At 53.5% G+C, this 26,895-nt stretch overlaps 1 protein-coding gene across 1 annotated transcript in view; it reads right to left on the bottom strand.

Annotated features, from left to right (window-relative positions):
• Positions 1-4,252: 4,252 nt before the first annotated feature.
• Positions 4,253-26,895, bottom strand: part of LOC140399630 (epsin-1-like) — a 51,226-nt gene continuing 28,583 nt past the window's right edge. The window contains exons 3-5 of the mRNA XM_072489166.1: positions 7,666-7,776; positions 5,069-5,308; positions 4,253-4,579 (exon numbers count right to left, since the gene is read on the bottom strand). Of these exons, the coding sequence (XP_072345267.1) occupies positions 4,302-4,579; positions 5,069-5,308; positions 7,666-7,776 (629 nt within the window). The 3' untranslated portion in view covers positions 4,253-4,301. The remainder of the gene's footprint in view (positions 4,580-5,068; positions 5,309-7,665; positions 7,777-26,895) is intronic.

Raw genomic sequence — 26,895 nt, 5'->3', positions numbered from 1 at the left:
TTCCTGGCACGAGTGGACTCGACCGGAAATTTGTGCCAGACCGTAGCAGTGTGGTCGCTCCACTGACGGACTTACATAGAACATAGAAAAATACAGCACAGAACAGGCCCTTCGGCCCACAATGTTGTGCAGAACCTTTGTCCTAGATTAATCATAGAATTTACAGTGCAGAAGGAGGCCATTCGGCCCATTGAGTCTGCACCGGCTCCTGGAAAGAACGCCCTACCCAAGGTCAACACCTCCACCCAACACCAAGGGCAATTTTGGACACCAAGTGCAATTTATCATGGCCAATCCACCTAACCTGCACATCCTTGGACTGTGGGAGGAAACCGGAGCACCCGGAAGAAACCCACGCAGACACGGGGAGGACATGCAGACTCCGCACAGACAGTGACCCAAGCCGGAATCGAACCTGGGACCCTGGAGCTGTGAAGCAATTGTGCTATCCACAATGCTACCGTGCTGCCCTTAAGAACAAATTAATCTACACTATATCATTTTCCCGTAATCCATGTACCTATCCAACAGCTGCTTGAAGGTCCCTAATGTTTCCGACTCAACTACTTCCACAGGCAGTGCATTCCATGCCCCCACTGCTCTCTGGGTAAAGAACCTACCTCTGATATCCCCCCTATATCTTCCACCATTCACCTTAAATTTATGTCCCCTTGTAATGGTTTGTTGCACCCGGGGAAAAAGTCTCTGACTGTCTACTCGATCTATTCCCCTGATCATCTTATAAACCTCTATCAAGTCGCCCCTCATCCTTCTCCGTTCTAATGAGAAAAGGCCTAGCACCCTCAACCTTTCCTCGTAAGATCTACTCTCCATTCCAGGCAACATCCTGGTAAATCTCCTTTGCACCTTTTCCAGAGCTTCCACATCCTTCCTAAAATGAGGCGACTAGAACTGTACACAGTACTCCAAATGTGGCCTTACCAAAGTTTTGTACAGCTGCATCATCACCTCACGGCTCTTAAATTCAATCCCTCTGTTAATGAACGCGAGCACACCATAGGCCTTCTTCACAGCTCTATCCACTTGAGTGGCAACTTTCAAAGATGTATGAACGTAGACCCCAAGATCTCTCTGCTCCTCCACATTGCCAAGAACTCTACCGTTAACCCTGTATTCCGCATTCACATCTGTCCTTCCAAAATGGACAACCTCACACTTTTCAGGGTTAAACTCCATCTGCCACTTCTCAGCCCAGCTCTGCATCCTATCTATGTCTCTGTGCAGCCGACAACAGCCCTCCTCACTATCCACAACTCCACCAATCTTCGTATTGTCTGCAAATTTACTGACCCACCCTTCAACTCCCTCATCCAAGTCATTGCGTAAAGAAGCGTAGCACATTTAAGTGGACAGCGGAGTGTCAACAGGCATTTGAGGGCCTGAAAGCTGTGATAACCACTGCTCCTGTGTGGGAGAAGCGCAAGAGGCTCTGTGATCAGATTGAACTAAAGTATCTGACTTTATGGAGAAAGGCCGAGGCGCAGAGAAATTCTGCTCAAACCCCCTTGTCCAAAGAGACCGTCATTCGAGAAGGATTCCAGTTGGAGGAAGACAAACTAAAATGGGCTACGTTATTAGAAATGTTTGCGTGTTAAAATAAAACATTCACTACCAATATTTCTTAAAGGAGAGTGAAAAAGGAAACCATCTTGAAGTTGGTGGGTTTTTTTTTCTTGGGGGGAGGTGTCATGTGAGAGTACCTTTAAGAACTGGGTGTTTATCAAATGGCTGCAGTGATGTCAGTGTGGGTGGAGCTGGGCTGGCTGCCTCTCACGTTCCGATCTTGAGCTGGCTAGCCGCAGGCAAAGCAAGCAGCTGTAAAAAGATCTCTCTCTGCAAACTTAAGACTGTCTCCAGATCACTGGAGGATTTCGAAGTGATACCTGTTTCTGCAGAGGATTTAAACCTGCTGTCTTCGGCAGATGGAGTTTAATCCAGACAAATGTGAGGTAATGCATTTTGGAAGGTCTAATGCAGGTAGGGAATATACAGTGAGTGGTAGAACCCTCAAGAGTATTGACAGTCAGAGATATCTAGGTGTACAGGTCCACAGGTCAGAAAGGGGCGACACAGGTGGAGAAGGTAGTCAAGAAGGCACACGGCATGCTTGCCTTCATTGGCCGGGGCATTGAGTATAAGAATTGGCAAGTCATGTTGCAGCTGTATAGAACCTTAGTTAGGCCACACTTGGAGTATAGTGTTCAATTCTGGTCGCCACACTACCAGAAGGATGTGGAGGCTTTAAAGAGGGTGCAGAAGAGATTTACCAGGATGTTGCCTGGTATGGAGGGCATTAGCTATGAGGAGCGGTTGAATAAACTCGGTTTGTTCTCACTGGAACGAAGGAGGTTGAGGGGCGACCTGATGAGAGGTCTACAAAATTCTGAGGGGCATAGACAGAGTGGATAGTCAGAGGCTTTTCCCCAGGGTAGAGGGGTCAATTACTAGGGGGCAGAGGTTTAAGGTGCGAGGGGCAAGGTTTAGAGGAGATGTACGAGGCAAGTTTTTTTTACACAGAGGGTAGTGGGTGCCTGGAACTCGTTACCGGAGGAGGTGGTGGAAGCAGGGACGATAGTGACGTTTAAGGGGCATCTAGACAAATACATGAATAGGATGGGAATAGAGGGATACGGGCCCAGGAAGTGTAGAAGATTGTAGTCGGGCAGCACGGGCTTGGAGGGCCGAAGGGCCTGTTCCTGTGCTGTACATTTCTTTGTTCGTTCTGTAAATAGGGTCTTTTGGCTGTTGTCAGGAAAGTTATGACGAATTACTTATCGAATATTGTATCTGTTGGGTTCGTTGGTGTTGATAGTTGTTAAGATGTTTACTGTGTTTATATAAAATGTTAACTGGATTTCCAAATAAACATTGTTTGGTTTTAAACGTAGTTTATAGGTGCGACGCAACAGAGATCTAAAGTCGGCCCGACTGCTCCCCATGACCACAGTTGTGGTCCAGGTGAAGTCCCATGGTACACTTTGGGGTCCTCGAAACCCTGACCCGTAACGACACACACTGGCAGAGTCCACGGAACTTTTTATTTGTCCTTTTTTTGCGGCCAAACGCACTCGCCCGACATCGGAACGCTCACAGTTTGGTCAAATCGGAAGAACAACGTTAAGGGGCGCATTCTGTCGCTCCCCGAGGGAGGGGGGAGCGCGCGCGCCACAACTCCCCCGAGGGCGGGTGGCGGGGGGGGCGGCGCTCTCTTTCCACCCCCCCCCTCTCGATCACCGCCGTCCCTCGACGAGCCCCCACATTTCTCCGGCTCCGTCGATCGCCGCCGCCCGTACCCACCCCCCCCCCTAAGTGTGACCCCCCTCCGACCCAGTCCTCACACAAAACCCCCGCCCGGTTTTTGAAGGTGCCAATTCACCCCCACACCGCCCCCCCCCCCCCCCCCCCCCCCCCCACCCCCGCTGCGGAACACACGGTCAGGTAGAGAGAGGGAGAAAGAGAAGCGAATTTTTTTCCATTTCCCCCCAGACACATATATATATAATATATATAATATATACACACCCACACACACAGACACATATATTATATAGAGATTCGGCAAAATAAAATTTCTCAAAAATGTACATTCATTTTGTTTCTTTGAAAAAGACAAGAGCGAGGCAACAGCTCCCTCTCCCCTCCCCCCAATCGGTTGAGGTTGCGCAGAAGAGGGTTCGCCAGCATCAAGTGGTCCTTTTCCCCCCGCGGACATTCAGAGGGGGTTTGGGGTGAAGAGCAGGAGTCGAGGAGGGGACGGGCCAGGCGACGATGTTTTTTTTCTTTTAGGCAGAGTTGGGGGGGGGGGGGGGGTTGGATTAATGCGTCGGTGCATCCTGTTCCCCCCGGCGGGGAGGCGGTCGCCCTCGTGGTCGCCACACCGCCCGAAGGCGTCCAGGGTTGTTGGAGATGGTGGTTGTGTGCGGAGGGAGGGAGGAGGGAGGGAGCAGGACAGCGCTCTGCGGAGCAAACGGCCCCTTTCCCCTTGGGGGGGGGGGGGGGGGGGGGGGGTCCAGCGACATTAAGACGGACCGCTCCCGCCCTGAACCCCCACATCTCTGCCGACCCCCCCCCCCCCCACGAGGAGTGCGGCACGGGCGGCGGGAGAGAGGATCGCCCCAGAGTGACTCCAGGAGGGCGACGGAAACTCGGGCGGTTCCCCCCCCCCCCCACCCCCGATCGAGGGGGTTCTCAGGCCCCCCCCCCCAACCCCGATCGTGGGGGTTCTCAGGCACCCCCCCCCCCCCCCGCAAAGCGACCCGCGATGGCTGCGTCACCTCCCGCTATAGCAGGAAAGGGTTTGTCCCGCCGGCAGAGTGAGGGGCAGGCCCTGCTGCCGTGACGGGCACCAGGAGGGGCCCTGCGGGCAACGGGAGGAGGGGGCCGGCGCTGACCCCCGCCACACCCGGGGGGGAGGGGGCGGCAGGGGGCGGCAGGGGCGAGAGGGAGCGGGGAGCCCCGGTGAGCATGACGGGGCTTGCGCGAAGCTGGTTGAGGGACATGCTCTGATTGGGCGAAGGCCCCCCAAAGGGGTTGGTCGCTGCGGCTGAGGTTGGTCCTCCTGTTTGGGGGGTTTGGGGGGGGGGGGGTGAGGGGGGGGGGGGGGGGGGGGGGAAAGACAGACAAAGAGATTGGAGTTAGTGAACGGTTAAGGAACATTTCTTGCCCAAACTCCTCCGCACCCTCCCCAAAGCCTCCCCTTCTCCTTCGCCCACCCTCAAATCAGCCTCCATCGTCGCCTGGGTAACCAAGATGGCCGACTGTCTCTCCCCCCCCCCCCCCCCCCCGCAACGAAGCAGACCCTCCCATTCCCTGCTCCCAGAATCCCCCTGCTCCCAGAATCCCCCTGCTCCCAGAATCCCCCTGCTGGGACCGACGCCAATTTGGACATGATTGCACCCCGCTCGCTCGCCGCTCTGTGGCATTGCTCCCCGTGCGAGGGCGCAGCCGAGAGAAGCCCCCCCCCCCCCCCCCCCCCCCCCCCCCCGGCGGGGTCAGGTAAAGGCCGCCACGCGCCCCAGCCCGGGACAGGACACTGGCGCGCGCCTACCTGCCGCGAGGAACGGGTTGGACGCCTTGGCGCTCTTGGAGACGAGGGCGTCCAGGTCGACGAGGGCCGCGTTGGGACCCAGGAAGGACTCGGGCGTTTTGCGAGCCGGGGGCGTCAGCTTGCAGCCGGGGGTCTCGGGGAGGAGGGCCCCGCCCATGGGCGACAGGTCGAAGAGGTCGGGGGTCGTGTTTCCCTCGTGTCGCAGGAGGGGCACCTCGCCCGCCAACAGGTCTGGCTCGCCTGTGGAGAAAGGAGGAGCGGCATTAACGGGGTGAGCAGAAGACAAGCATTCAGCCCCTCCCCTGTTACACAGGAACAGGAGGAGGTCCATTCGGCCCCCAGCTCGAGCCTGTTACACAGGAACAGGAGGAGGCCCATTCAGCCCCCTGCTCGAGCCTGTTACACAGGAACAGGAGGAGGCCCATTCGGCCCCCAGCTCGAGCCTGTTACACAGGAACAGGAGGAGGCCCATTCAGCCCCCTGCTCGAGCCTGTTACACAGGAACAGGAGGAGGCCCATTCAGCCCCCTGCTCGAGCCTGTTACACAGGAACGGGACAAGGCCAATTCAGCCCCCTGCTCGAGCCTGTTACACAGGAACAGGAGGAGGCCCATTCAGCCCCCTGCTCGAGCCTGTTACACAGGAACAGGAGGAGGCCCATTCGGCCCCCAGCTCGAGCCTGTTACACAGGAACAGGAGGAGGCCCATTCGGCCCCCAGCTCGAGCCTGTTACACAGGAACAGGAGGAGGCCCATTCAGCCCCCTCCTCGAGCCTGTTACACAGGAACAGGAGGAGGCCCATTCGGCCCCCAGCTCGAGCCTGTTACACAGGAACAGGAGGAGGCCCATTCAGCCCCCTCCTCGAGCCTGTTACACAGGAACAGGAGGAGGCCCATTCAGCCCCTCGAGCCTGTTACACAGGAACAGGAGGAGGCCCATTCAGCCCCTCGAGCCTGTTACACAGGAACAGGAGGAGGCCCATTCAGCCCCTCGAGCCTGTTACACAGGAACAGGAGGAGGCCCATTCAGCCCCCTCCTCGAGCCTGTTACACAGGAACAGGAGGAGGCCCATTCAGCCCCCTGCTCGAGCCTGTTACACAGGAACAGGAGGAGGCCCATTCAGCCCCCTCCTCGAGCCTGTTACACAGGAACAGGAGGAGGCCCATTCAGCCCCTCGAGCCTGTTACACAGGAACAGGAGGAGGCCCATTCAGCCCCCTGCTCGAGCCTGTTACACAGGAACAGGAGGAGGCCCATTCAGCCCCCTGCTCGAGCCTGTTACACAGGAACAGGAGGAGGCCCATTCAGCCCCCTCCTCGAGCCTGTTACACAGGAACAGGAGGAGGCCCATTCAGCCCCCCTTGCCGAGACTGTTACACAGGAACAGGAGGAGGCCCATTCAGCCCCTGGAGCCTGTTACACAGGAACAGGAGGAGGCCCATTCAGCCCCCTCCTCGAGCTTGTGACACAGGAACAGGAGGCCCATTCAGCCCCTCGAGCCTGTTACACAGGAACAGGAGGAGGTCCATTCAACACCTCGAGCCTGTAACACAGGAACAGGAGGAGGCCCATTCAGCCCCCTGCTCGAGCCTGTTACACAGGAACAGGAGGAGGCCCATTCAGCCCCTCGAGCCTGCTACACAGGAACAGGAGGAGGCCCATTCAGCCCCCTGCTCGAGACGGTTACACAGGAACAGGTGGAGGCCCATTCAGCCCCCTGCTCGAGCCTGTTACACTGGAACAGGAGGAGGCCCATTCAGCCCCTCGAGACTGTTACACAGGAACAGGAGGAGGCCCATTCAGCCCCTCGAGCCTGTTACACAGGAACAGGAGGAGTCCCATTCAGCCCATCGAGCCTGTTACACAGGAACAGGAGGAGGCTAATTCAGCCTCCTCCTCGAGCCTGTTACACAGGAACAGGAGGAGGCCCATTCAGCCCCCTCCTCGAGCCTGTTACATAGGAACAGGAGGAGGTCCATTCAGCCCCTCGAACCTGTGACACAGGAACAGGAGGAGGTCCATTCAGCCCCTCGAGCCTGTGACACAGGAACAGGAGGAGGTCCATTCAGCCCCTCGAGCCTGTTACACAGGAACAGGAGGAGGCCCATTCAGCCCCCTGCTCGAGCCTGTTACACAGGAACAGGAGGCGGCCCATTCAGCCCCCTGCTCGAGCCAGCGACACAGGAACAGGAGGATGCCCATTCATCCTCCTGCTCGAGCCTGTTACACAGGAACAGGAGGAGGCCCATTCCGCTCCCTCCTCGAGCCTGTTACACAGGAACAGGAGGAGGTCCATTCAGCCCCCTCCTTGAGCCTGTTACACAGGAACAGGAGGAGGCCCATTCAGCCCCCCTGCTCGAGCCTGTGACACAGGAACAGGAGGAGGCCCATTCAGCCCCTCGAGCCTGTGACACAGGAACAGGAGGAGGCCCATTCAGCCCCTCGAGCCTGTGACACAGGAACAGGAGGAGGCCCATTCAGCCCCCTGCTCGAGCCTGTGACACAGGAACAGGAGGAGGCCCATTCAGCCTCCGCCTCAGTTCCATAAAACGATATCGCCGCGCGGCGCCCCCCCCACCCCCCACCCCACGGGAAGTACCTGCTCCGCCCTCTGACACAAGAGGAGGGGCCCTCAGTGCGTCGAAGTCTGAGAAGTCATCGCCAGCTGAGGTGGGTGAGGGTGGTCCGAATGCGTCGAAGTTTGGCAGGGCTGCAGAGAGGGCAACACAAAAAAAAAACAGGAGGGATGCGTGGAGACGCCACCCGCACGGAAATCGACAACCGCTGTACCTGTCCTGGGAGTGGTTGATGGGGACAGTGTAGAGGGAGCTTTACTCTGTATCTAACCCCGTGCTGTACCTGTCCTGGGAGTGTTTGATGGGGACAGTGTAGAGGGAGCTTTACTCTGTATCTAACCCCGTGCTGTACCTGTCCTGGGAGTGTTTGATGGGGACGGTGTCGAGGGAGCTTTACTCTGTATCTAACCCCGTGCTGTATCTGTCCTGAGAGTGTTTGATGGGGACAGTGTAGAGGGAGCTTTACTCTGTATCTAACCCCGTGCTGTACCTGTCCTGAGAGTGTTTGATGGGGACAGTGTAGAGGGAGCTTTACTCTGTATCTAACCCCGTGCTGTACCTGTCCTGAGAGTGTTTGATGGGGACAGTGTAGAGGGAGCTTTACTCTGTATCTAACCCCGTGCTGTACCTGTCCTGGGAGTGTTTGATGGGGACAGTGTAGAGGGAGTTTTACTCTGTATCTAACCCCGTGCTGTACCTGTCCTGGGAGTGTTTGATGGGGACAGTGTAGAGGGAGCTTTACTCTGTATCTAACCCCGTGCTGTACCTGTCCTGCGAGTGTTTGATGGGGAGAGTGTAGAGGGAGCTTTACTCTGTATCTCACCCCGTGCTGTACCTGTCCTGGGAGTGTTTGATGGGGACAGTGTAGAGGGAGCTTTATTCTGTATCTAACCCCGTGCTGTACCTGTCCTGGGAGTGTTTGATGGGGACAGTGTCGAGGGAGCTTTACTCTGTATCTAACCCCATGGTGTACCTGTCCTGGGAGTGTTTGATGGGGACAGTCTAGAGGGAGCTTTACTCTGTATCTAACCCCGTGCTGTACCTGTCCTGGGAGTGTTTGATGGGGACAGTGTAGAGGGAGCTTTACTCTGTATCTAACCCCGTGCTGTGTCTGTCCTGGGAGTGTTTGATGGGGACAGTGTAGAGGGAGCTTTACTCTGTATCTAACCCCGTGCTGTACCTGTCCTGGGAGTGTTTGATGGGGACAGTGTAGAGGGAGCGTTACTCTGTATCTAACCCCGTGCTGCACCTGTCCTGGGAGTGTTTGATGGGGACAGTGTAGACGGAGCTTTACTCTGTATCTAACCCCGTGCTGTACCTGTCCTGGGAGTGTTTGAGGGGACAGTGTCGAGGGAGCTTTACTCTGTATCTAACCCCGTGCTGTACCTGTCCTGGGAGTGTTTGATGGGGACTGTGTAGTGGGAGATATACTCTGTACCCAACCCCGTGCTGCACCTGTCCTGGGAGTGTTTGATGGGGACAGTGGAGAGGGAGCTTTACTCTGTATCTAACCCCGTGCTGTACCTGTCCTGGGAGTGTTTGATGGGGACAGTGTAGACGGAGCTTTACTCTGTATCTAACACCGTGCTGTACCTGTCCTGGGAGTGTTTGAGGGGACAGTGTCGAGGGAGCTTTACTCTGTATCTAACACCGTGCAGTACCTGTCCTGGGAGTGTTTGATGGGGACAGTGTGGAGGGAGCTTTACTCTGTATCTAACCCCGTGCTGCACCTGTCCTGGGAGTGTTTGATGGGGACAGTGTCGAGGGAGCTTTACTCTGTATCTAACACCGTGCTGTACCTGTCCTGGGTGTGTTTGATGGGGACAGTGTAGAGGGAGCTTTACTCTGTATCTAACCCTGTGCTGTACCTGTCCTGGGAGTGTTTGATGGGGACAGTGTAGACGGAGCTTTACTCTGTATCTAACCCCGTGCTGTACCTGTCCTGGGAGTGTTTTATGGGGACAGTGTAGAGGGAGCTTTACTCTGTATCTAACCCCGTGCTGTCCCTGTCCTGGGAGTGTTTGATGGGGACAGTGTAGAGGGAGCTTTACTCTGTATCTAACCCCGTGCTGTACCTGTCCTGGGAGTCTTTGATGGGGACAGTGTAGAGGGAGCTTTACTCTTTATCTAACCCCGTGCTGTACCTGTCCTGGGAGTGTTTGATGGGGACAGTGTAGAGGGAGCTTTACTCTGTATCTAACCCCATGCTGCACCTGTCCTGGGAGTGTTTGATGGGGACAGTGTAGAGGGAGCTTTACTCTGTATCTAACCCCGTGCTGTACCTGTCCTGGGAGTGTTTGATGGGGTCAGTGTAGAGGGAGCTTGACTCTGTATCTAACCCCGTGCTGTACCTGTCCTGGGAGTGTTTGATGCGGACAGTGTAGAGGGAGCTTTACTCTGTATCTAACCCGTGCTGTACCTGTCCTGTGAGCGTTTGATGGGTACAGTGTAGAGGGAGATTTACTCTGTATCTAACCCCGTGCTGCACCTGTCCTGGGAGTGTCTGATGGGGACAGTGAAGAGGGAGATTTACTCCGTATCTAACCCCGTGCTGTACCTGTCCTGGGAGTGTTTGATGGGGACAGTGTCGAGGGAGCTTTACTCTGTATCTAACCCCGTGCTGCACCTGTCCTGGGAGTGTTTGATGGTGACAGTGTAGAGGGTGATTTACTCTGTATCTAACCCCGTGCTGTACCTGTCCTGGTAGTGTTTGATGGGGACAGTGTTGAGGGAGCTTTACTCTGTATCTAACACCGTGCTGTACCTGTCCTGGGAGTGTTTGATGGGTACAGTGTAGAGGGAGATTTACTCTGTATCTAACCCCGTGCTGTACCTGTCCTGGGAGTGTTTGATGGGGACACAGTGTCGAGGGAGATTTACTCTGTATCTAACCCCGTGCTGTACCTGTCCTGGGAGTGTTTGATGGGGACAGTGTAGAGGGAGCTTTACTCTGTATCTAACCCCGTGCTGCACCTGTCCTGGGAGTGTTTGATGGGGACAGTGTAGACGGAGCTTTACTCTGTATCTAACACCGTGCTGTACCTGTCCTGGGAGTGTTTGAGGGGACAGTGTCGAGGGAGCTTTACTCTGTATCTAACCCCGTGCTGTACCTGTCCTGGGAGTGTTTGATGGGGACAGTGTAGAGGGAGCTTTACTCTGTATCTAACCCCATGCTGTACCTGTCCTGGGAGTGTTTGATGGGGACAGTGTAGAGGGAGCTTTACTCTGTATCTAACCCCGTGCTGTACCTGTCCTGGGAGTGTTTGATGGGGTCAGTGTAGAGGGAGCTTGACTCTGTATCTAACCCCGTGCTGTACCTGTCCTGGGAGTGTTTGATGCGGACAGTGTAGAGGGAGCTTTACTCTGTATCTAACCCGTGCTGTACCTGTCCTGTGAGCGTTTGATGGGTACAGTGTAGAGGGAGATTTACTCTGTATCTAACCCCGTGCTGCACCTGTCCTGGGAGTGTCTGATGGGGACAGTGAAGAGGGAGATTTACTCCGTATCTAACCCCGTGCTGTACCTGTCCTGGGAGTGTTTGATGGGGACAGTGTCGAGGGAGCTTTACTCTGTATCTAACCCCGTGCTGTACCTGTCCTGGGAGTGTTTGATGGGTACAGTGTAGAGGGAGATTTACTCTGCATCTAACCCCGTGCTGTACCTGTCCTGGGAGTGTTTGATGGGGACTGTGTAGTGGGAGATTTACTCTGTACCCAACCCCGTGCTGCACCTGTCCTGGGAGTGTTTGATGGGGACAGTGTAGACGGAGCTTTACTCTGTATCTAACACCGTGCTGTACCTGTCCTGGGAGTGTTTGAGGGGACAGTGTCGAGGGAGCTTTACTCTGTATCTAACACCGTGCAGTACCTGTCCTGGGAGTGTTTGATGGGGACAGTGTGGAGGGAGCTTTACTCTGTATCTAACCCCGTGCTGCACCTGTCCTGGGAGTGTTTGATGGGGACAGTGTCGAGGGAGCTTTACTCTGTATCTAACACCGTGCTGTACCTGTCCTGGGTGTGTTTGATGGGGACAGTGTAGAGGGAGCTTTACTCTGTATCTAACCCTGTGCTGTACCTGTCCTGGGAGTGTTTGATGGGGACAGTGTAGACGGAGCTTTACTCTGTATCTAACCCCGTGCTGTACCTGTCCTGGGAGTGTTTGATGGGGACAGTGTAGAGGGAGCTTTACTCTGTATCTAACCCCGTGCTGTCCCTGTCCTGGGAGTGTTTGATGGGGACAGTGTAGAGGGAGCTTTACTCTGTATCTAACCCCGTGCTGTACCTGTCCTGGGAGTCTTTGATGGGGACAGTGTAGAGGGAGCTTTACTCTGTATCTAACCCCGTGCTGTACCTGTCCTGGGAGTGTTTGATGGGGACAGTGTAGAGGGAGCTTTACTCTGTATCTAACCCCATGCTGTACCTGTCCTGGGAGTGTTTGATGGGGACAGTGTAGAGGGAGCTTTACTCTGTATCTAACCCCGTGCTGTACCTGTCCTGGGAGTGTTTGATGGGGTCAGTGTAGAGGGAGCTTTACTCTGTATCTAACCCAGTGCTGTACCTGTCCTGGGAGTGTTTGATGGGGACAGTGTAGAGGGAGCTTTACTCTGTATCTAACCCCGTGCTGTACCTGTCCTGGCAGTGTTTGATGGGGACAGTGTAGAGGGAGCTTTACTCTGTATCTAACCCCGTGCTGTACCTGTCCTGGGAGTGTTTGATGGGGACAGTATAGAGGGAGCTTTACTCTGTATCTAACCCCGTGCTGTACCTGTCCTGGGAGTGTTTGATGGGGACAGTATAGAGGGAGCTTTACTCTGTATCTAACCCCGTGCTGTACCTGTCCTGGGAGTGTTTGATGGGGACAGTGCAGAGGGAGCTTTACTCTGTATCTAACCCCGTGCTGTATCTGTCCTGGGAGTGTTTGATGGGGACAGTGCAGAGGGAGCTTTACTCTGTATCTAACCCCGTGTTGTACCTGTCCTGGGAGTGTTTGATGGGGACAGTGTAGAGGGAGCTTTACTCTGTATCTAACCCCGTGCTGTACCTGTCCTGGGAGTGTTTGATGGGGACAGTGCAGAGGGAGCTTTACTCTGTATCTAACCCCGTGCTGTACCTGTCCTGGGAGTGTTTGATGGGGACAGTTTAGAGGGAGCTTTACTCTGTATCTAACCCCGTGCTGTACCTGTCCTGGGAGTGTTTGATGGGGACAGTGTAGAGGGAGCTTTACTCTGTATCTAACCCCGTGCTGTACCTGTCCTGGGAGTGTTTGATGGGGGACAGTGTAGAGGGAGTTTTACTCTGTATCTAACCCCGTGCTGTACCAGTCCTGGGAGTGTTTGATGGGGACAGTGTAGAGGGAGCTTTACTCTGTATCTAACCCCGTGCTGTATCTGTCCTGGGAGTGTTTGATGGGGACAGTGCAGAGGGAGCTTTACTCTGTATCTAACCCCGTGTTGTACCTGTCCTGGGAGTGTTTGATGGGGACAGTGTAGAGGGAGCTTTACTCTGTATCTAACCCCGTGCTGTACCTGTCCTGGGAGTGTTTGATGGGGGACAGTGTAGAGGGAGTTTTACTCTGTATCTAACCCCGTGCTGTACCAGTCCTGGGAGTGTTTGATGGGGACAGTGTAGAGGGAGCTTTACTCTGCACCTAACCCCATGCTGTACCTGTTCTGGGAGTGTTTGATGGGGACAGTGTAGAGGGAGCTTTACTCTGTATCTAACCCCGTGCTGTACCTGTCCTGGGAGTGTTTGATGGGGACAGTGTAGAGGGAGCTATACTCTGTATCTAACCCCGTGCTGTACCTGTCCTGGGAGTGTTTGATGGGGACAGTGCAGAGGGAGCTTTACTCTGAATCTAACCCCGTGCTGTACCTGTCCTGGGAGTGTTTGATGGGGACAGTGTAGAGGGAGCTTTACTCTGTATCTAACCCCGTGCTGTATCTGTCCTGGGAGTGTTTGATGGGACAGTGTAGAGGGAGCTTTACTCTGTATCTAACCCCGTGCTGTACCTGTCCTGGGAGTGTTTGATGGGGACAGTGTAGAGAGCTTTACTCTGTATCTAACCCCGTGTTGTACCTGTCCTGGGAGTGTTTGCTGGGGACAGTGTAGAGGGAGCTTTACTCTGTATCTAACCCCGTGCTGTACCTGTCCTGGGAGTGTTTGATGGGGACAGTGTAGAGGGAGCTATACTCTGTATCTAACCCCGTGCTGTACCTGTCCTGGGAGTGTTTGATGGGGACAGTGTAGAGGGAGATTTACTCTGTATCTAACCCCGTGCTGTACCTGTCCTGGGAGTGTTTGATGGGGACAGTGTAGAGGGAGCTTTACTCTGTATCTAACCCCGTGCTGTACCTGTCCTGGGAGTGTTTGATGGGGACAGTGTAGAGGGAGCTTTACTCTGTATCTAACCCCGTGCTGTACCTGTCCTGGGAGTGTTTGATGGGGACAGTGTAGAGGGAGCTTTACTCTGTATCTAACCCCGTGCTGTACCTGTCCTGGGAGTGTTTGATGGGGACAGTGTAGAGGGAGCTTTACTCTGTATCTAACCCCGTGCTGTACCTGTCCTGGGAGTGTTTGATGGGGACAGTGTAGAGGGAGCTTTACTCTGTATCCAACCCCGTGCTGTACCTGTCCTGGGAGTGTTTGATGGGGACAGTGTAGAGGGAGTTTTACTCTGTATCTAACCCCGTGCTGTACCTGTCCTGGGAGTGTTTGATGGGGACAGTGTATAGGGAGCTTTACTCTGTATCTAACCCCGTGCTGTACCTGTCCTGGGAGTGTTTGATGGGGACAGTGTCGAGGGAGCTTTACTCTGTATCTAACCCCATGCTGTACCTGTCCTGGGAGTGTTTGATGGGGACAGTGTAGAGGGAGCTTTACTCTGTATCTAACCCCGTGCTGTGCCTGTCCTGGGAGTGTTTGATGGGGACAGTGTCGAGGGAGCTTTACTCTGTATCTAACCCCATGCTGTACCTGTCCTGGGAGTGTTTGATGGGGACAGTGTAGAGAGGGCTTTACTCTGTATCTAACCCCGTGCTGTACCTGTCCTGGGAGTGTTTGATGGGGTCAGTGTAGAGGGAGCTTTACTCTGTATCTAACCCCGTGCTGTACCTGTCCTGGGAGTGTTTGATGGGGACAGTGTAGAGGGAGCTTTACTCTGTATCTAACCCCGTGCTGTACCTGTCCTGGGAGTGTTTGATGGGGACAGTGTAGAGGGAGCTTTACTCTGTATCTAACCCCGTGCTGTACCTGTCCTGGGAGTGTTTGATGGGGACAGTATAGAGGGAGCTTTACTCTGTATCTAACCCCGTGCTGTACCTGTCCTGGGAGTGTTTGATGGGGACAGTGTCGAGGGAGCTTTACTCTGTATCTAACCCCGTGCTGTATCTGTCCTGGGAGTGTTTGATGGGGACAGTGCAGAGGGAGCTTTACTCTGTATCTAACCCCGTGTTGTACCTGTCCTGGGAGTGTTTGATGGGGACAGTGTAGAGGGAGCTTTACTCTGTATCTAACCCCGTGCTGTACCTGTCCTGGGAGTGTTTGATGGGGACAGTGCAGAGGGAGCTTTACTCTGTATCTAACCCCGTGCTGTACCTGTCCTGGGAGTGTTTGATGGGGACAGATTAGAGGGAGCTTTACTCTGTATCTAACCCCGTGCTGTACCTGTCCTGGGAGTGTTTGATGGGGACAGTGTAGAGGGAGCTATACTCTGTATCTAACCCCGTGCTGTACCTGTCCTGGGAGTGTTTGATGGGGACAGTGCAGAGGGAGCTTTACTCTGAATCTAACCCCGTGCTGTACCTGTCCTGGGCGTGTTTGATGGGGACAGTGTAGAGGGGGCTTTACTCTGTATCTAACCCCGTGCTGTATCTGTCCTGGGAGTGTTTGATGGGACAGTGTAGAGGGAGCTTTACTCTGTATCTAACCCCGTGCTGTACCTGTCCTGGGAGTGTTTGATGGGGACAGTGTAGAGAGCTTTACTCTGTATCTAACCCCGTGTTGTACCTGTCCTGGGAGTGTTTGCTGGGGACAGTGTAGAGGGAGCTTTACTCTGTATCTAACCCCGTGCTGTACCTGCCCTGGGAGTGTTTGATGGGGACAGTGTAGAGGGAGCTATACTCTGTATCTAAACCCGTGCTGTACCTGTCCTGGGAGTGTTTGATGGGGACAGTGCAGAGGGAGCTTTACTCTGAATCTAACCACGTGCTGTACCTGTCCTGGGAGTGTTTGATGGGGACAGTGTAGAGGGAGCTTTACTCTGTATCTAACCCCGTGCTGTATCTGTCCTGGGAGTGTTTGATGGGACAGTGTAGAGGGAGCTTTACTCTGTATCTAACCCCGTGCTGTACCTGTCCTGGGAGTGTTTGATGGGGACAGTGTAGAGAGCTTTACTCTGTATCTAACCCCGTGTTGTACCTGTCCTGGGAGTGTTTGCTGGGGACAGTGTAGAGGGAGCTTTACTCTGTATCTAACCCCGTGCTGCACCTGTCCTGGGACTGTTTGATGGGGACAGTGCAGAGGGAGCTTTACTCTGTATCTAACCCCGTGCTGTACCTGTCCTGGGAGTGTTTGATGGGGACAGTTTAGAGGGAGCTTTACTCTGTATCTAACCCCGTGCTGTACCTGTCCTGGGAGTGTTTGATGGGGACAGTGTAGAGGGAGCTTTACTCTGTATCTAACCCCGTGCTGTACCTGTCCTGGGAGTGTTTGATGGGGGACAGTGTAGAGGGAGTTTTACTCTGTATCTAACCCCGTGCTGTACCAGTCCTGGGAGTGTTTGATGGGGACAGTGTAGAGGGAGCTTTACTCTGTATCTAACCCCGTGCTGTATCTGCCCTGGGAGTGTTTGATGGGGACAGTGCAGAGGGAGCTTTACTCTGTATCTAACCCCGTGTTGTACCTGTCCTGGGAGTGTTTGATGGGGACAGTGTAGAGGGAGCTTTACTCTGTATCTAACCCCGTGCTGTACCTGTCCTGGGAGTGTTTGATGGGGACAGTGCAGAGGGAGCTTTACTCTGTATCTAACCCCGTGCTGTACCTGTCCAGGGAGTGTTTGATGGGGACAGTTTAGAGGGAGCTTTACTCTGTATCTAACCCCGTGCTGTACCTGTCCTGGGAGTGTTTGATGGGGACAGTGTAGAGGGAGCTTTACTCTGTATCTAACCCCGTGCTGTACCTGTCCTGGGAGTGTTTGATGGGGGACAGTGTAGAGGGAGTTTTACTCTGTATCTAACCCCGTGCTGTACCAGTCCTGGGAGTGTTTGATGGGGACAGTGTAGAGGGAGCTTTACTCTGCACCTAACCCCATGCTGTACCTGTTCTGGGAGTGTTTGATGGGGACAGTGTAGAGGGAGCTTTACTCTGTATCTAACCCCGTGCTGTACCTGTCCTGGGAGTGTTTGATGGGGACAGTGTAGAGGGAGCTATACTCTGTATCTAACCCCGTGCTGTACCTGTCCTGGGAGTGTTTGATGGGGACAGTGCAGAGGGAGCTTTACTCTGAATCTAACCCCGTGCTGTACCTGTCCTGGGAGTGTTTGATGGGGACAGTGTAGAGGGAGCTTTACTCTGTATCTAACCCCGTGCTGTATCTGTCCTGGGAGTGTTTGATGGGACAGTGTAGAGGGAGCTTTACTCTGTATCTAACCCCGTGCTGTACCTGTCCTGGGAGTGTTTGATGGGGACAGTGTAGAGAGCTTTACTCTGTATCTAACCCCGTGTTGTACCTGTCCTAGGAGTGTTTGCTGGGGACAGTGTAGAGGGAGCTTTACTCTGTATCTAACCCCGTGCTGTACCTGTCCTGGGAGTGTTTGATGGGGACAGTGTAGAGGGAGATTTACTCTGTATCTAACCCCGTGCTGTACCTGTCCTGGGAGTGTTTGATGGGGACAGTGTAGAGGGAGCTTTACTCTGTATCTAACCCCGTGCTGTACCTGTCCTGGGAGTGTTTGATGGGGACAGTGTAGAGGGAGCTTTACTCTGTATCTAACCCCGTGCTGTACCTGTCCTGGGAGTGTTTGATGGGGACAGTGTAGAGGGAGCTTTACTCTGTATCTAACCCCGTGCTGTACCTGTCCTGGGAGTGTTTGATGGGGACAGTGTAGAGGGAGCTTTACTCTGTATCTAACCCCGTGCTGTACCTGTCCTGGGAGTGTTTGATGGGGACAGTGTAGAGGGAGCTTTACTCTGTATCCAACCCCGTGCTGTACCTGTCCTGGGAGTGTTTGATGGGGACAGTGTAGAGGGAGTTTTACTCTGTATCTAACCCCGTGCTGTACCTGTCCTGGGAGTGTTTGATGGGGACAGTGTATAGGGAGCTTTACTCTGTATCTAACCCCGTGCTGTACCTGTCCTGGGAGTGTTTGATGGGGACAGTGTCGAGGGAGCTTTACTCTGTATCTAACCCCATGCTGTACCTGTCCTGGGAGTGTTTGATGGGGACAGTGTAGAGGGAGCTTTACTCTGTATCTAACCCCGTGCTGTACCTGTCCTGGGAGTGTTTGATGGGGACAGTGTAGAGGGAGCTTTACTCTGTATCTAACCCCGTGCTGTACCTGTCCTGGGAGTGTTTGATGGGGACAGTGTAGAGGGAGCTTTACTCTGTATCTAACCCCGTGCTGTGCCTGTCCTGGGAGTGTTTGATGGGGACAGTGTAGAGGGAGCTTTACTCTGTATCTAACCCCGTGCTGTACCTGTCCTGGGAGTGTTTGATGGGGTCAGTGTAGAGGGAGCTTTACTCTGTATCTAACCCCGTGCTGTACCTGTCCTGGGAGTGTTTGATGGGGACAGTGTAGAGGGAGCTTTACTCTGTATCTAACCCCGTGCTGTACCTGTCCTGGGAGTGTTTGATGGGGACAGTGTAGAGGGAGCTTTACTCTGTATCTAACCCCGTGCTGTACCTGTCCTGGGAGTGTTTGATGGGGACAGTATAGAGGGAGCTTTACTCTGTATCTAACCCCGTGCTGTACCTGTCCTGGGAGTGTTTGATGGGGACAGTGTCGAGGGAGCTTTACTCTGTATCTAACCCCGTGCTGTATCTGTCCTGGGAGTGTTTGATGGGGACAGTGCAGAGGGAGCTTTACTCTGTATCTAACCCCGTGTTGTACCCGTCCTGGGAGTGTTTGATGGGGACAGTGTAGAGGGAGCTTTACTCTGTATCTAACCCCGTGCTGTACCTGTCCTGGGAGTGTTTGATGGGGACAGTGCAGAGGGAGCTTTACTCTGTATCTAACCCCGTGCTGTACCTGTCCTGGGAGTGTTTGATGGGGACAGTTTAGAGGGAGCTTTACTCTGTATCTAACCCCGTGCTGTACCTGTCCTGGGAGTGTTTGATGGGGACAGTGTAGAGGGAGCTATACTCTGTATCTAACCCCGTGCTGTACCTGTCCTGGGAGTGTTTGATGGGGACAGTGCAGACGGAGCTTTACTCTGAATCTAACCCCGTGCTGTACCTGTCCTGGGCGTGTTTGATGGGGACAGTGTAGAGGGAGCTTTACTCTGTATCTAACCCCGTGCTGTATCTGTCCTGGGAGTGTTTGATGGGACAGTGTAGAGGGAGCTTTACTCTGTATCTAACCCCGTGCTGTACCTGTCCTGGGAGTGTTTGATGGGGACAGTGTAGAGAGCTTTACTCTGTATGTAACCCCGTGTTGTACCTGTCCTGGGAGTGTTTGCTGGGGACAGTGTAGAGGGAGCTTTACTCTGTATCTAACCCCGTGCTGTACCTGCCCTGGGAGTGTTTGATGGGGACAGTGTAGAGGGAGCTATACTCTGTATCTAAACCCGTGCTGTACCTGTCCTGGGAGTGTTTGATGGGGACAGTGCAGAGGGAGCTTTACTCTGAATCTAACCACGTGCTGTACCTGTCCTGGGAGTGTTTGATGGGGACAGTGTAGAGGGAGCTTTACTCTGTATCTAACCCCGTGCTGTATCTGTCCTGGGAGTGTTTGATGGGACAGTGTAGAGGGAGCTTTACTCTGTATCTAACCCCGTGCTGTACCTGTCCTGGGAGTGTTTGATGGGGACAGTGTAGCGAGCTTTACTCTGTATCTAACCCCGTGTTGTACCTGTCCTGGGAGTGTTTGCTGGGGACAGTGTAGAGGGAGCTTTACTCTGTATCTAACGCCGTGCTGCACCTGTCCTGGGAGTGTTTGATGGGGGACAGTGTAGAGGGAGCTTTACTCTATATCGAACCCTGTGCTGTACCTGTCCTGGGAGTGTTTGATGGGGACAGTGCAGAGGGAGCTTTACTCTGTATCTAACCCCGTGCTGTACCTGTCCTGGGAGTGTTTGATGGGGACAGTGTAGAGGGAGCTTTACTCTGTATCTAACCCCGTGCTGTACCTGTCCTGGGAGTGTTTGATGGGACAGTGTAGAGGGAGCTTTACTCTGTATCTAACCCCGTGCTGTACCTGTCCTGGGAGTGTTTGATGGGGACAGTGTATAGGGAGCTTTACTCTGTATCTAACCCCGTGCTGTACCTGTCCTGGGAGTGTTTGATGGGGACAGTGTAGAGGGAGATTTACTCTGTATCTAACCCCGTGCTGTACCTGTCCTGGGAGTGTTTGATGGGGACAGTGTAGAGGGAGCTTTACTCTGTATCTAACCCCGTGCTGTACCTGTCCTGGGAGTGTTTGATGGGGACAGTGTAGAGGGAGCTTTACTCTGTATCTAACCCCGTGCTGTACCTGTCCTGGGAGTGTTTGATGGGGACAGTGTAGAGGGAGCTTTACTCTGTATCTAACCCCGTGCTGTACCTGTCCTGGGAGTGTTTGATGGGGACAGTGTAGAGGGAGCTTTACTCTGTATCTAACCCCGTGCTGTACCTGTCCTGGGAGTGTTTGATGGGGACAGTGTAGAGGGAGCTTTACTCTGTATCCAACCCCGTGCTGTACCTGTCCTGGGAGTGTTTGATGGGGACAGTGTAGAGGGAGTTTTACTCTGTATCTAACCCAGTGCTGTACCTGTCCTGGGAGTGTTTGATGGGGACAGTGTATAGGGAGCTTTACTCTGTATCTAACCCCGTGCTGTACCTGTCCTGGGAGTGTTTGATGGGGACAGTGTAGAGGGAGCTTTACTCTGTATCTAACCACGTGCTGGATCTGTCCTGGGAGTGTTTGATGGGGACAGTGTATAGGGAGCTTTACTCGGTATCTAATCCCGTGCTGTACCTGTCCTGGGAGTGTTTGATGGGGACAGTGTAGAGGGAGCTTTACTCTGTATCTAACCACGTGCTGGATCTGTCCTGGGAGTGTTTGATGGGGACTGTGTAGAGGGAGCTTTACTCTGTATCTAACCCCGTGCTGGACCTGTCCTGGGAGTGTTTGATGGGGACAGTGTAGAGGGAGCTTTACTCTGTATCTAACCCCGTGCTGTACCTGTCCTGGGAGTGTTTGATGGGGACAGTGTAGAGGGAGCTTTACTCTGGATCTAACCCCGTGCTGGACCTGTCCTGGGAGTGTTTGATGGGGACAGTGTAGAGGGAGCTTTACTCTGTATCTAACCCCGTGCTGTACCTGTCCTGGGAGTGTTTGATGGGGACAGTGTAGAGGGAGCTTTACTCTGGATCTAACCCCGTGCTGGACCTGTCCTGGGAGTGTTTGATGGGGACAGTGTAGAGAGAGCTTTACTCTGTATCTAACCCTGTGCTGTACCTGTCCTGGGAGTGTTTGATGGGGACAGTGTAGTGGAAGCTTTACTCTGTATCTAACCCCGTGCTGTACCTGTCCTGGGAGTGTTTGATGGGGACAGTGGAGAGGGAGCTTTACTCTGTATCTAACCCCATGCTGTACCTGTCCTGGGAGTGTTTGAAGGGGACAGTGTAAAGGGAGCTTTACTCTGGATCTAACCCCGTGCTGGACCTGTCCTGGGAGTGTTTGATGGGGACAGTGTAGAGAGAGCTTTACTCTGTATCTAACCCTGTGCTGTACCTGTCCTGGGAGTGTTTGATGGGGACAGTGTAGTGGAAGCTTTACTCTGTATCAAACCCCGTGCTGTACCTGTCCTGGGAGTGTTTGATGGGGACAGTGTAGAGGGAGCTTTACTCTGTATCTAACCCTGTGCTGTACCTGTCCTGGGAGTGTTTGATGGGGACAGTGAAGAGGGAGCTTTACTCTGTATCTAACCCCGTGCTGTACCTGTCGTGGGAGTGTTTGATGGGGACAGTGTAGAGGAAGTTTTCCTCTGTATCTAACCCCGTGCTGTACCTGTCCTGGGAGTGTTTGATGGGGACAGTGTAGAGGGAGCTTTACTCTGTCTCTAACCCCGTGCTGTACCTGCCCTGGGAGTGTTTGATGGGGACAGTGTAGAGGGAGCTTTACTCTGTATCTAACCCCGTGCTGTACCTGTTCTGAGAGTGTTTGATGGGGACAGTGTCGAGGGAGATTTACTCTGTATCTAACGCCGTGCTGTACCTGTCCTGGGAGTGTTTGATGGGGACAGTGGAGAGGGAGCTTTACTCTGTATCTAACCCCGTGCTGTACCTGTCCTGGGAGTGTTTGATGCGGACAGTGTAGAGGGAGCTTTATTCTGTATCTAACCCGTGCTGTACCTGTCCTGTGAGCGTTTGATGGGTACAGTGTAGAGGGAGATTTACTCTGTATCTAACCCCGTGCTGCACCTGTCCTGGGAGTGTCTGATGGGGATAGTGAAGAGGGAGATTTACTCCGTATCTAACCCCGTGCTGTACCTGTCCTGGGAGTGTTTGATGGGGACAGTGTCGAGGGAGCTTTACTCTGTATCTAACCCCGTGCTGTACCTGTCCTGGGAGTGTTTGATGGGGACAGTGTAGAGGGAGCTTTACTCTGTATCTAACACCGTGCTGTACCTGTCCTGGGAGTGTTTGATGGGTACAGTGTAGAGGGAGATTTACTCTGTATCTAACCCCGTGCTGTACCTGTCCTGGGAGTGTTTGATGGGGACACAGTGTCGAGGGAGATTTACTCTGTATCTAACCCCGTGCTGTACCTGTCCTGGGAGTGTTTGATGTGGACAGTGTAGAGGGAGCTTTACTCTGTATCTAACCCCGTGCTGTACCTGTCCTGGGAGTGTTTGATGGGGACAGTGTAGAGGGAGCTTTACTCTGTATCTAACCCCGTGTTGTACCTGTCCTGGGAGTGTTTGCTGGGGACAGTGTAGAGGGAGCTTTACTCTGTATCTAACCCCGTGCTGTACCTGTCCTGGGAGTGTTTGATGGGGACAGTGTAGAGGGAGCTTTACTCTGTATCTAACCCCGTGCTGTACCTGTCCTGGGAGTGTTTGATGGGGACAGTGTAGAGGGAGCTTTACTCTGTATCTAACCCTGTGCTGTGCCTGTCCTGGGAGTGTTTGATGGGGACAGTGTCGAGGGAGCTTTACTCTGTATCTAACCCCATGCTGTACCTGTCCTGGGAGTGTTTGATGGGGACAGTGTAGAGGGAGCTTTACTCTGTATCTAACCCCGTGCTGTACCTGTCCTGGGAGTGTTTGATGGGGACAGTGTCGAGGGAGCTTTACTCTGTATCTAACCCCATGCTGTACCTGTCCTGGGAGTGTTTGATGGGGACAGTGTAGAGGGAGCTTTACTCTGTATCTAACCCCGTGCTGTAACTGTCCTGGGAGTGTTTGATGGGGTCAGTGTAGAGGGAGCTTTACTCTGTATCTAACCCCGTGCTGTACCTGTCCTGGGAGTGTTTGATGGGGACAGTGTAGAGGGAGCTTTACTCTGTATCTAACCCCGTGCTGTACCTGTCCTGGGAGTGTTTGATGGGGACAGTGTAGAGGGAGCTTTACTCTGTATCTAACCCCGTGCTGTGCCTGTCCTGGGAGTGTTTGATGGGGACAGTGTCGAGGGAGCTTTACTCTGTATCTAACCCCGTGCTGTATCTGTCCTGGGAGTGTTTGATGGGGACAGTGCAGAGGGAGCTTTACTCTGTATCTAACCCAGTGTTGTACCTGTCCTGGGAGTGTTTGATGGGGACAGTGTAGAGGGAGCTTTACTCTGTATCTAACCCCGTGCTGTACCTGTCCTGGGAGTGTTTGATGGGGACAGTGCAGAGGGAGCTTTACTCTGTATCTAACCCCGTGCTGTACCTGTCCTGGGAGTGTTTGATGGGGACAGTTTAGAGGGAGCTTTACTCTGTATCTAACCCCGTGCTGTACCTGTCCTGGGAGTGTTTGATGGGGACAGTGTAGAGGGAGCTTTACTCTGTATCTAACCCCGTGCTGTACCTGTCCTGGGAGTGTTTGATGGGGGACAGTGTAGAGGGAGTTTTACTCTGTATCTAACCCCGTGCTGTACCAGTCCTGGGAGTGTTTGATGGGGACAGTGTAGAGGGAGCTTTACTCTGCACCTAACCCCATGCTGTACCTGTTCTGGGAGTGTTTGATGGGGACAGTGTAGAGGGAGCTTTACTCTGTATCTAACCCCGTGCTGTACCTGTCCTGGGAGTGTTTGATGGGGACAGTGTAGAGGGAGCTATACTCTGTATCTAACCCCGTGCTGTACCTGTCCTGGGAGTGTTTGATGGGGACAGTGCAGAGGGAGCTTTACTCTGAATCTAACCCCGTGCTGTACCTGTCCTGGGAGTGTTTGATGGGGACAGTGTAGAGGGAGCTTTACTCTGTATCTAACCCCGTGCTGTATCTGTCCTGGGAGTGTTTGATGGGACAGTGTAGAGGGAGCTTTACTCTGTATCTAACCCCGTGCTGTACCTGTCCTGGGAGTGTTTGATGGGGACAGTGTAGAGAGCTTTACTCTGTATCTAACCCCGTGTTGTACCTGTCCTGGGAGTGTTTGCTGGGGACAGTGTAGAGGGAGCTTTACTCTGTATCTAACCCCGTGCTGTACCTGCTCTGGGAGTGTTTGATGGGGACAGTGTAGAGGGAGCTATACTCTGTATCTAACCCCGTGCTGTACCTGTCCTGGGAGTGTTTGATGGGGACAGTGCAGAGGGAGCTTTACTCTGAATCTAACCCCGTGCTGTACCTGTCCTGGGAGTGTTTGATGGGGACAGTGTAGAGGGAGCTTTACTCTGTATCTAACCCCGTGCTGTATCTGTCCTGGGAGTGTTTGATGGGACAGTGTAGAGGGAGCTTTACTCTGTATCTAACCCCGTGCTGTATCTGTCCTGGGAGTGTTTGATGGGGACAGTGTAGAGGGAGCTTTACTCTGTATCTAACCCCGTGCTGTACCTGTCCTGGGAGTGTTTGATGGGGACAGTGTAGAGGGAGCTTTACTCTGTATCTAACCACGTGCTGGATCTGTCCTGGGAGTGTTTGATGGGGACAGTGTAGCGGGAGCTTTACTCTGTATCTAACCCCGTGCTGTACCTGTCCTGGGAGTGTTTGATGGGGACAGTGTAGAGGGAGCTTTACTCTGTATCTAACCACGTGCTGGATCTGTCCTGGGAGTGTTTGATGGGGACAGTGTATAGGGTGCTTTACTCTGTATCTAACCCCGTGCTGTACCTGTCCTGGGAGTGTTTGATGGGGGACAGTGAAGAGGGAGCTTTACTCTGTATCTAACCCCGTGCTGTCCCTGTCCTGGGAGTGTTTGATGGGGACAGTGTAGAGGGAGCTTTACTCTGTATCTAACCCCGTGCTGGACCTGTCCTGGGAGTGTTTGAAGGGGACAGTGTAGAGGGAGCTTTACTCTGTATCTAACCCCGTGCTGTACCTGTCCTGGGAGTGTTTGATGGGGACAGTGTAGAGGGAGCTTTACTCTGGATCTAACCCCGTGCTGGACCTGTCCTGGGAGTGTTTGATGGGGACAGTGTAGAGGGAGCTTTACTCTGTATCTAACCCCGTGCTGTACCTGTCCTGGGAGTGTTTGATGGGGACAGTGTAGAGGGAGCTTTACTCTGGATCTAACCCCGTGCTGGACCTGTCCTGGGAGTGTTTGATGGGGACAGTGTAGAGAGAGCTTTACTCTGTATCTAACCCTGTGCTGTACCTGTCCTGGGAGTGTTTGATGGGGACAGTGTAGTGGAAGCTTTACTCTGTATCTAACCCCGTGCTGTACCTGTCCTGGGAGTGTTTGATGGGGACAGTGGAGAGGGAGCTTTACTCTGTATCTAACCCCATGCTGTACCTGTCCTGGGAGTGTTTGAAGGGGACAGTGTAGAGGGAGCTTTACTCTGGATCTAACCCCGTGCTGGACCTGTCCTGGGAGTGTTTGATGGGGACAGTGTAGAGAGAGCTTTACTCTGTATCTAACCCTGTGCTGTACCTGTCCTGGGAGTGTTTGATGGGGACAGTGTAGTGGAAGCTTTACTCTGTATCGAACCCCGTGCTGTACCTGTCCTGGGAGTGTTTGATGGGGACAGTGTAGAGGGAGCTTTACTCTGTATCTAACCCTGTGCTGTACCTGTCCTGGGAGTGTTTGATGGGGACAGTGAAGAGGGAGCTTTACTCTGTATCTAACCCCGTGCTGTACCTGTCGTGGGAGTGTTTGATGGGGACAGTGTAGAGGGAGTTTTACTCTGTATCTAACCCCGTGCTGTACCTGTTCTGAGAGTGTTTGATGGAGACAGTGTGGAGGGAGCTTTACTCTGTATCTAACCCCATGCTGTACCTGTCCTGGGAGTGTTTGATGGGGACAGCATAGAGGGAGCTTTACTCTGTATCTAACGCCGTGCTGTACCTGTCCTGGGAGTGTTTGATGGGGACAGTGGAGAGGGTGCTTTACTCTGTATCTAACCCCGTGCTGTACCTGCTCTGGGAGTGTTTGATGGGGACAGTGTAGAGGGAGCTATACTCTGTATCTAACCCCGTGCTGTACCTGTCCTGGGAGTGTTTGATGGGGACAGTGCAGAGGGAGCTTTACTCTGAATCTAACCCCGTGCTGTACCTGTCCTGGGAGTGTTTGATGGGGACAGTGTAGAGGGAGCTTTACTCTGTATCTAACCCCGTGCTGTATCTGTCCTGGGAGTGTTTGATGGGACAGTGTAGAGGGAGCTTTACTCTGTATCTAACCCCGTGCTGTATCTGTCCTGGGAGTGTTTGATGGGGACAGTGTAGAGGGAGCTTTACTCTGTATCTAACCCCATGCTGTACCTGCCCTGGGAGTGTTTGATGGGGACAGTGTAGAGGGAGCTTTACTCTGTATCTAACCACGTGCTGGATCTGTCCTGGGAGTGTTTGATGGGGACAGTGTAGAGGGAGCTTTACTCTGTATCTAACCCCGTGCTGTACCTGTCCTGGGAGTGTTTGATGGGGACAGTGTAGAGGGAGCTTTACTCTGTATCTAACCCCATGCTGTACCTGTCCTGGGAGTGT

The sequence above is a fragment of the Scyliorhinus torazame genome, chromosome 23 (assembly GCF_047496885.1).
Source record: "Scyliorhinus torazame isolate Kashiwa2021f chromosome 23, sScyTor2.1, whole genome shotgun sequence".
Taxonomy (NCBI): Eukaryota; Metazoa; Chordata; class Chondrichthyes; order Carcharhiniformes; family Scyliorhinidae; genus Scyliorhinus; species Scyliorhinus torazame.
The sequence above is the reverse complement of the archived record's forward strand: the minus strand, read 5'-3'. Positions and strand labels throughout refer to the sequence as shown.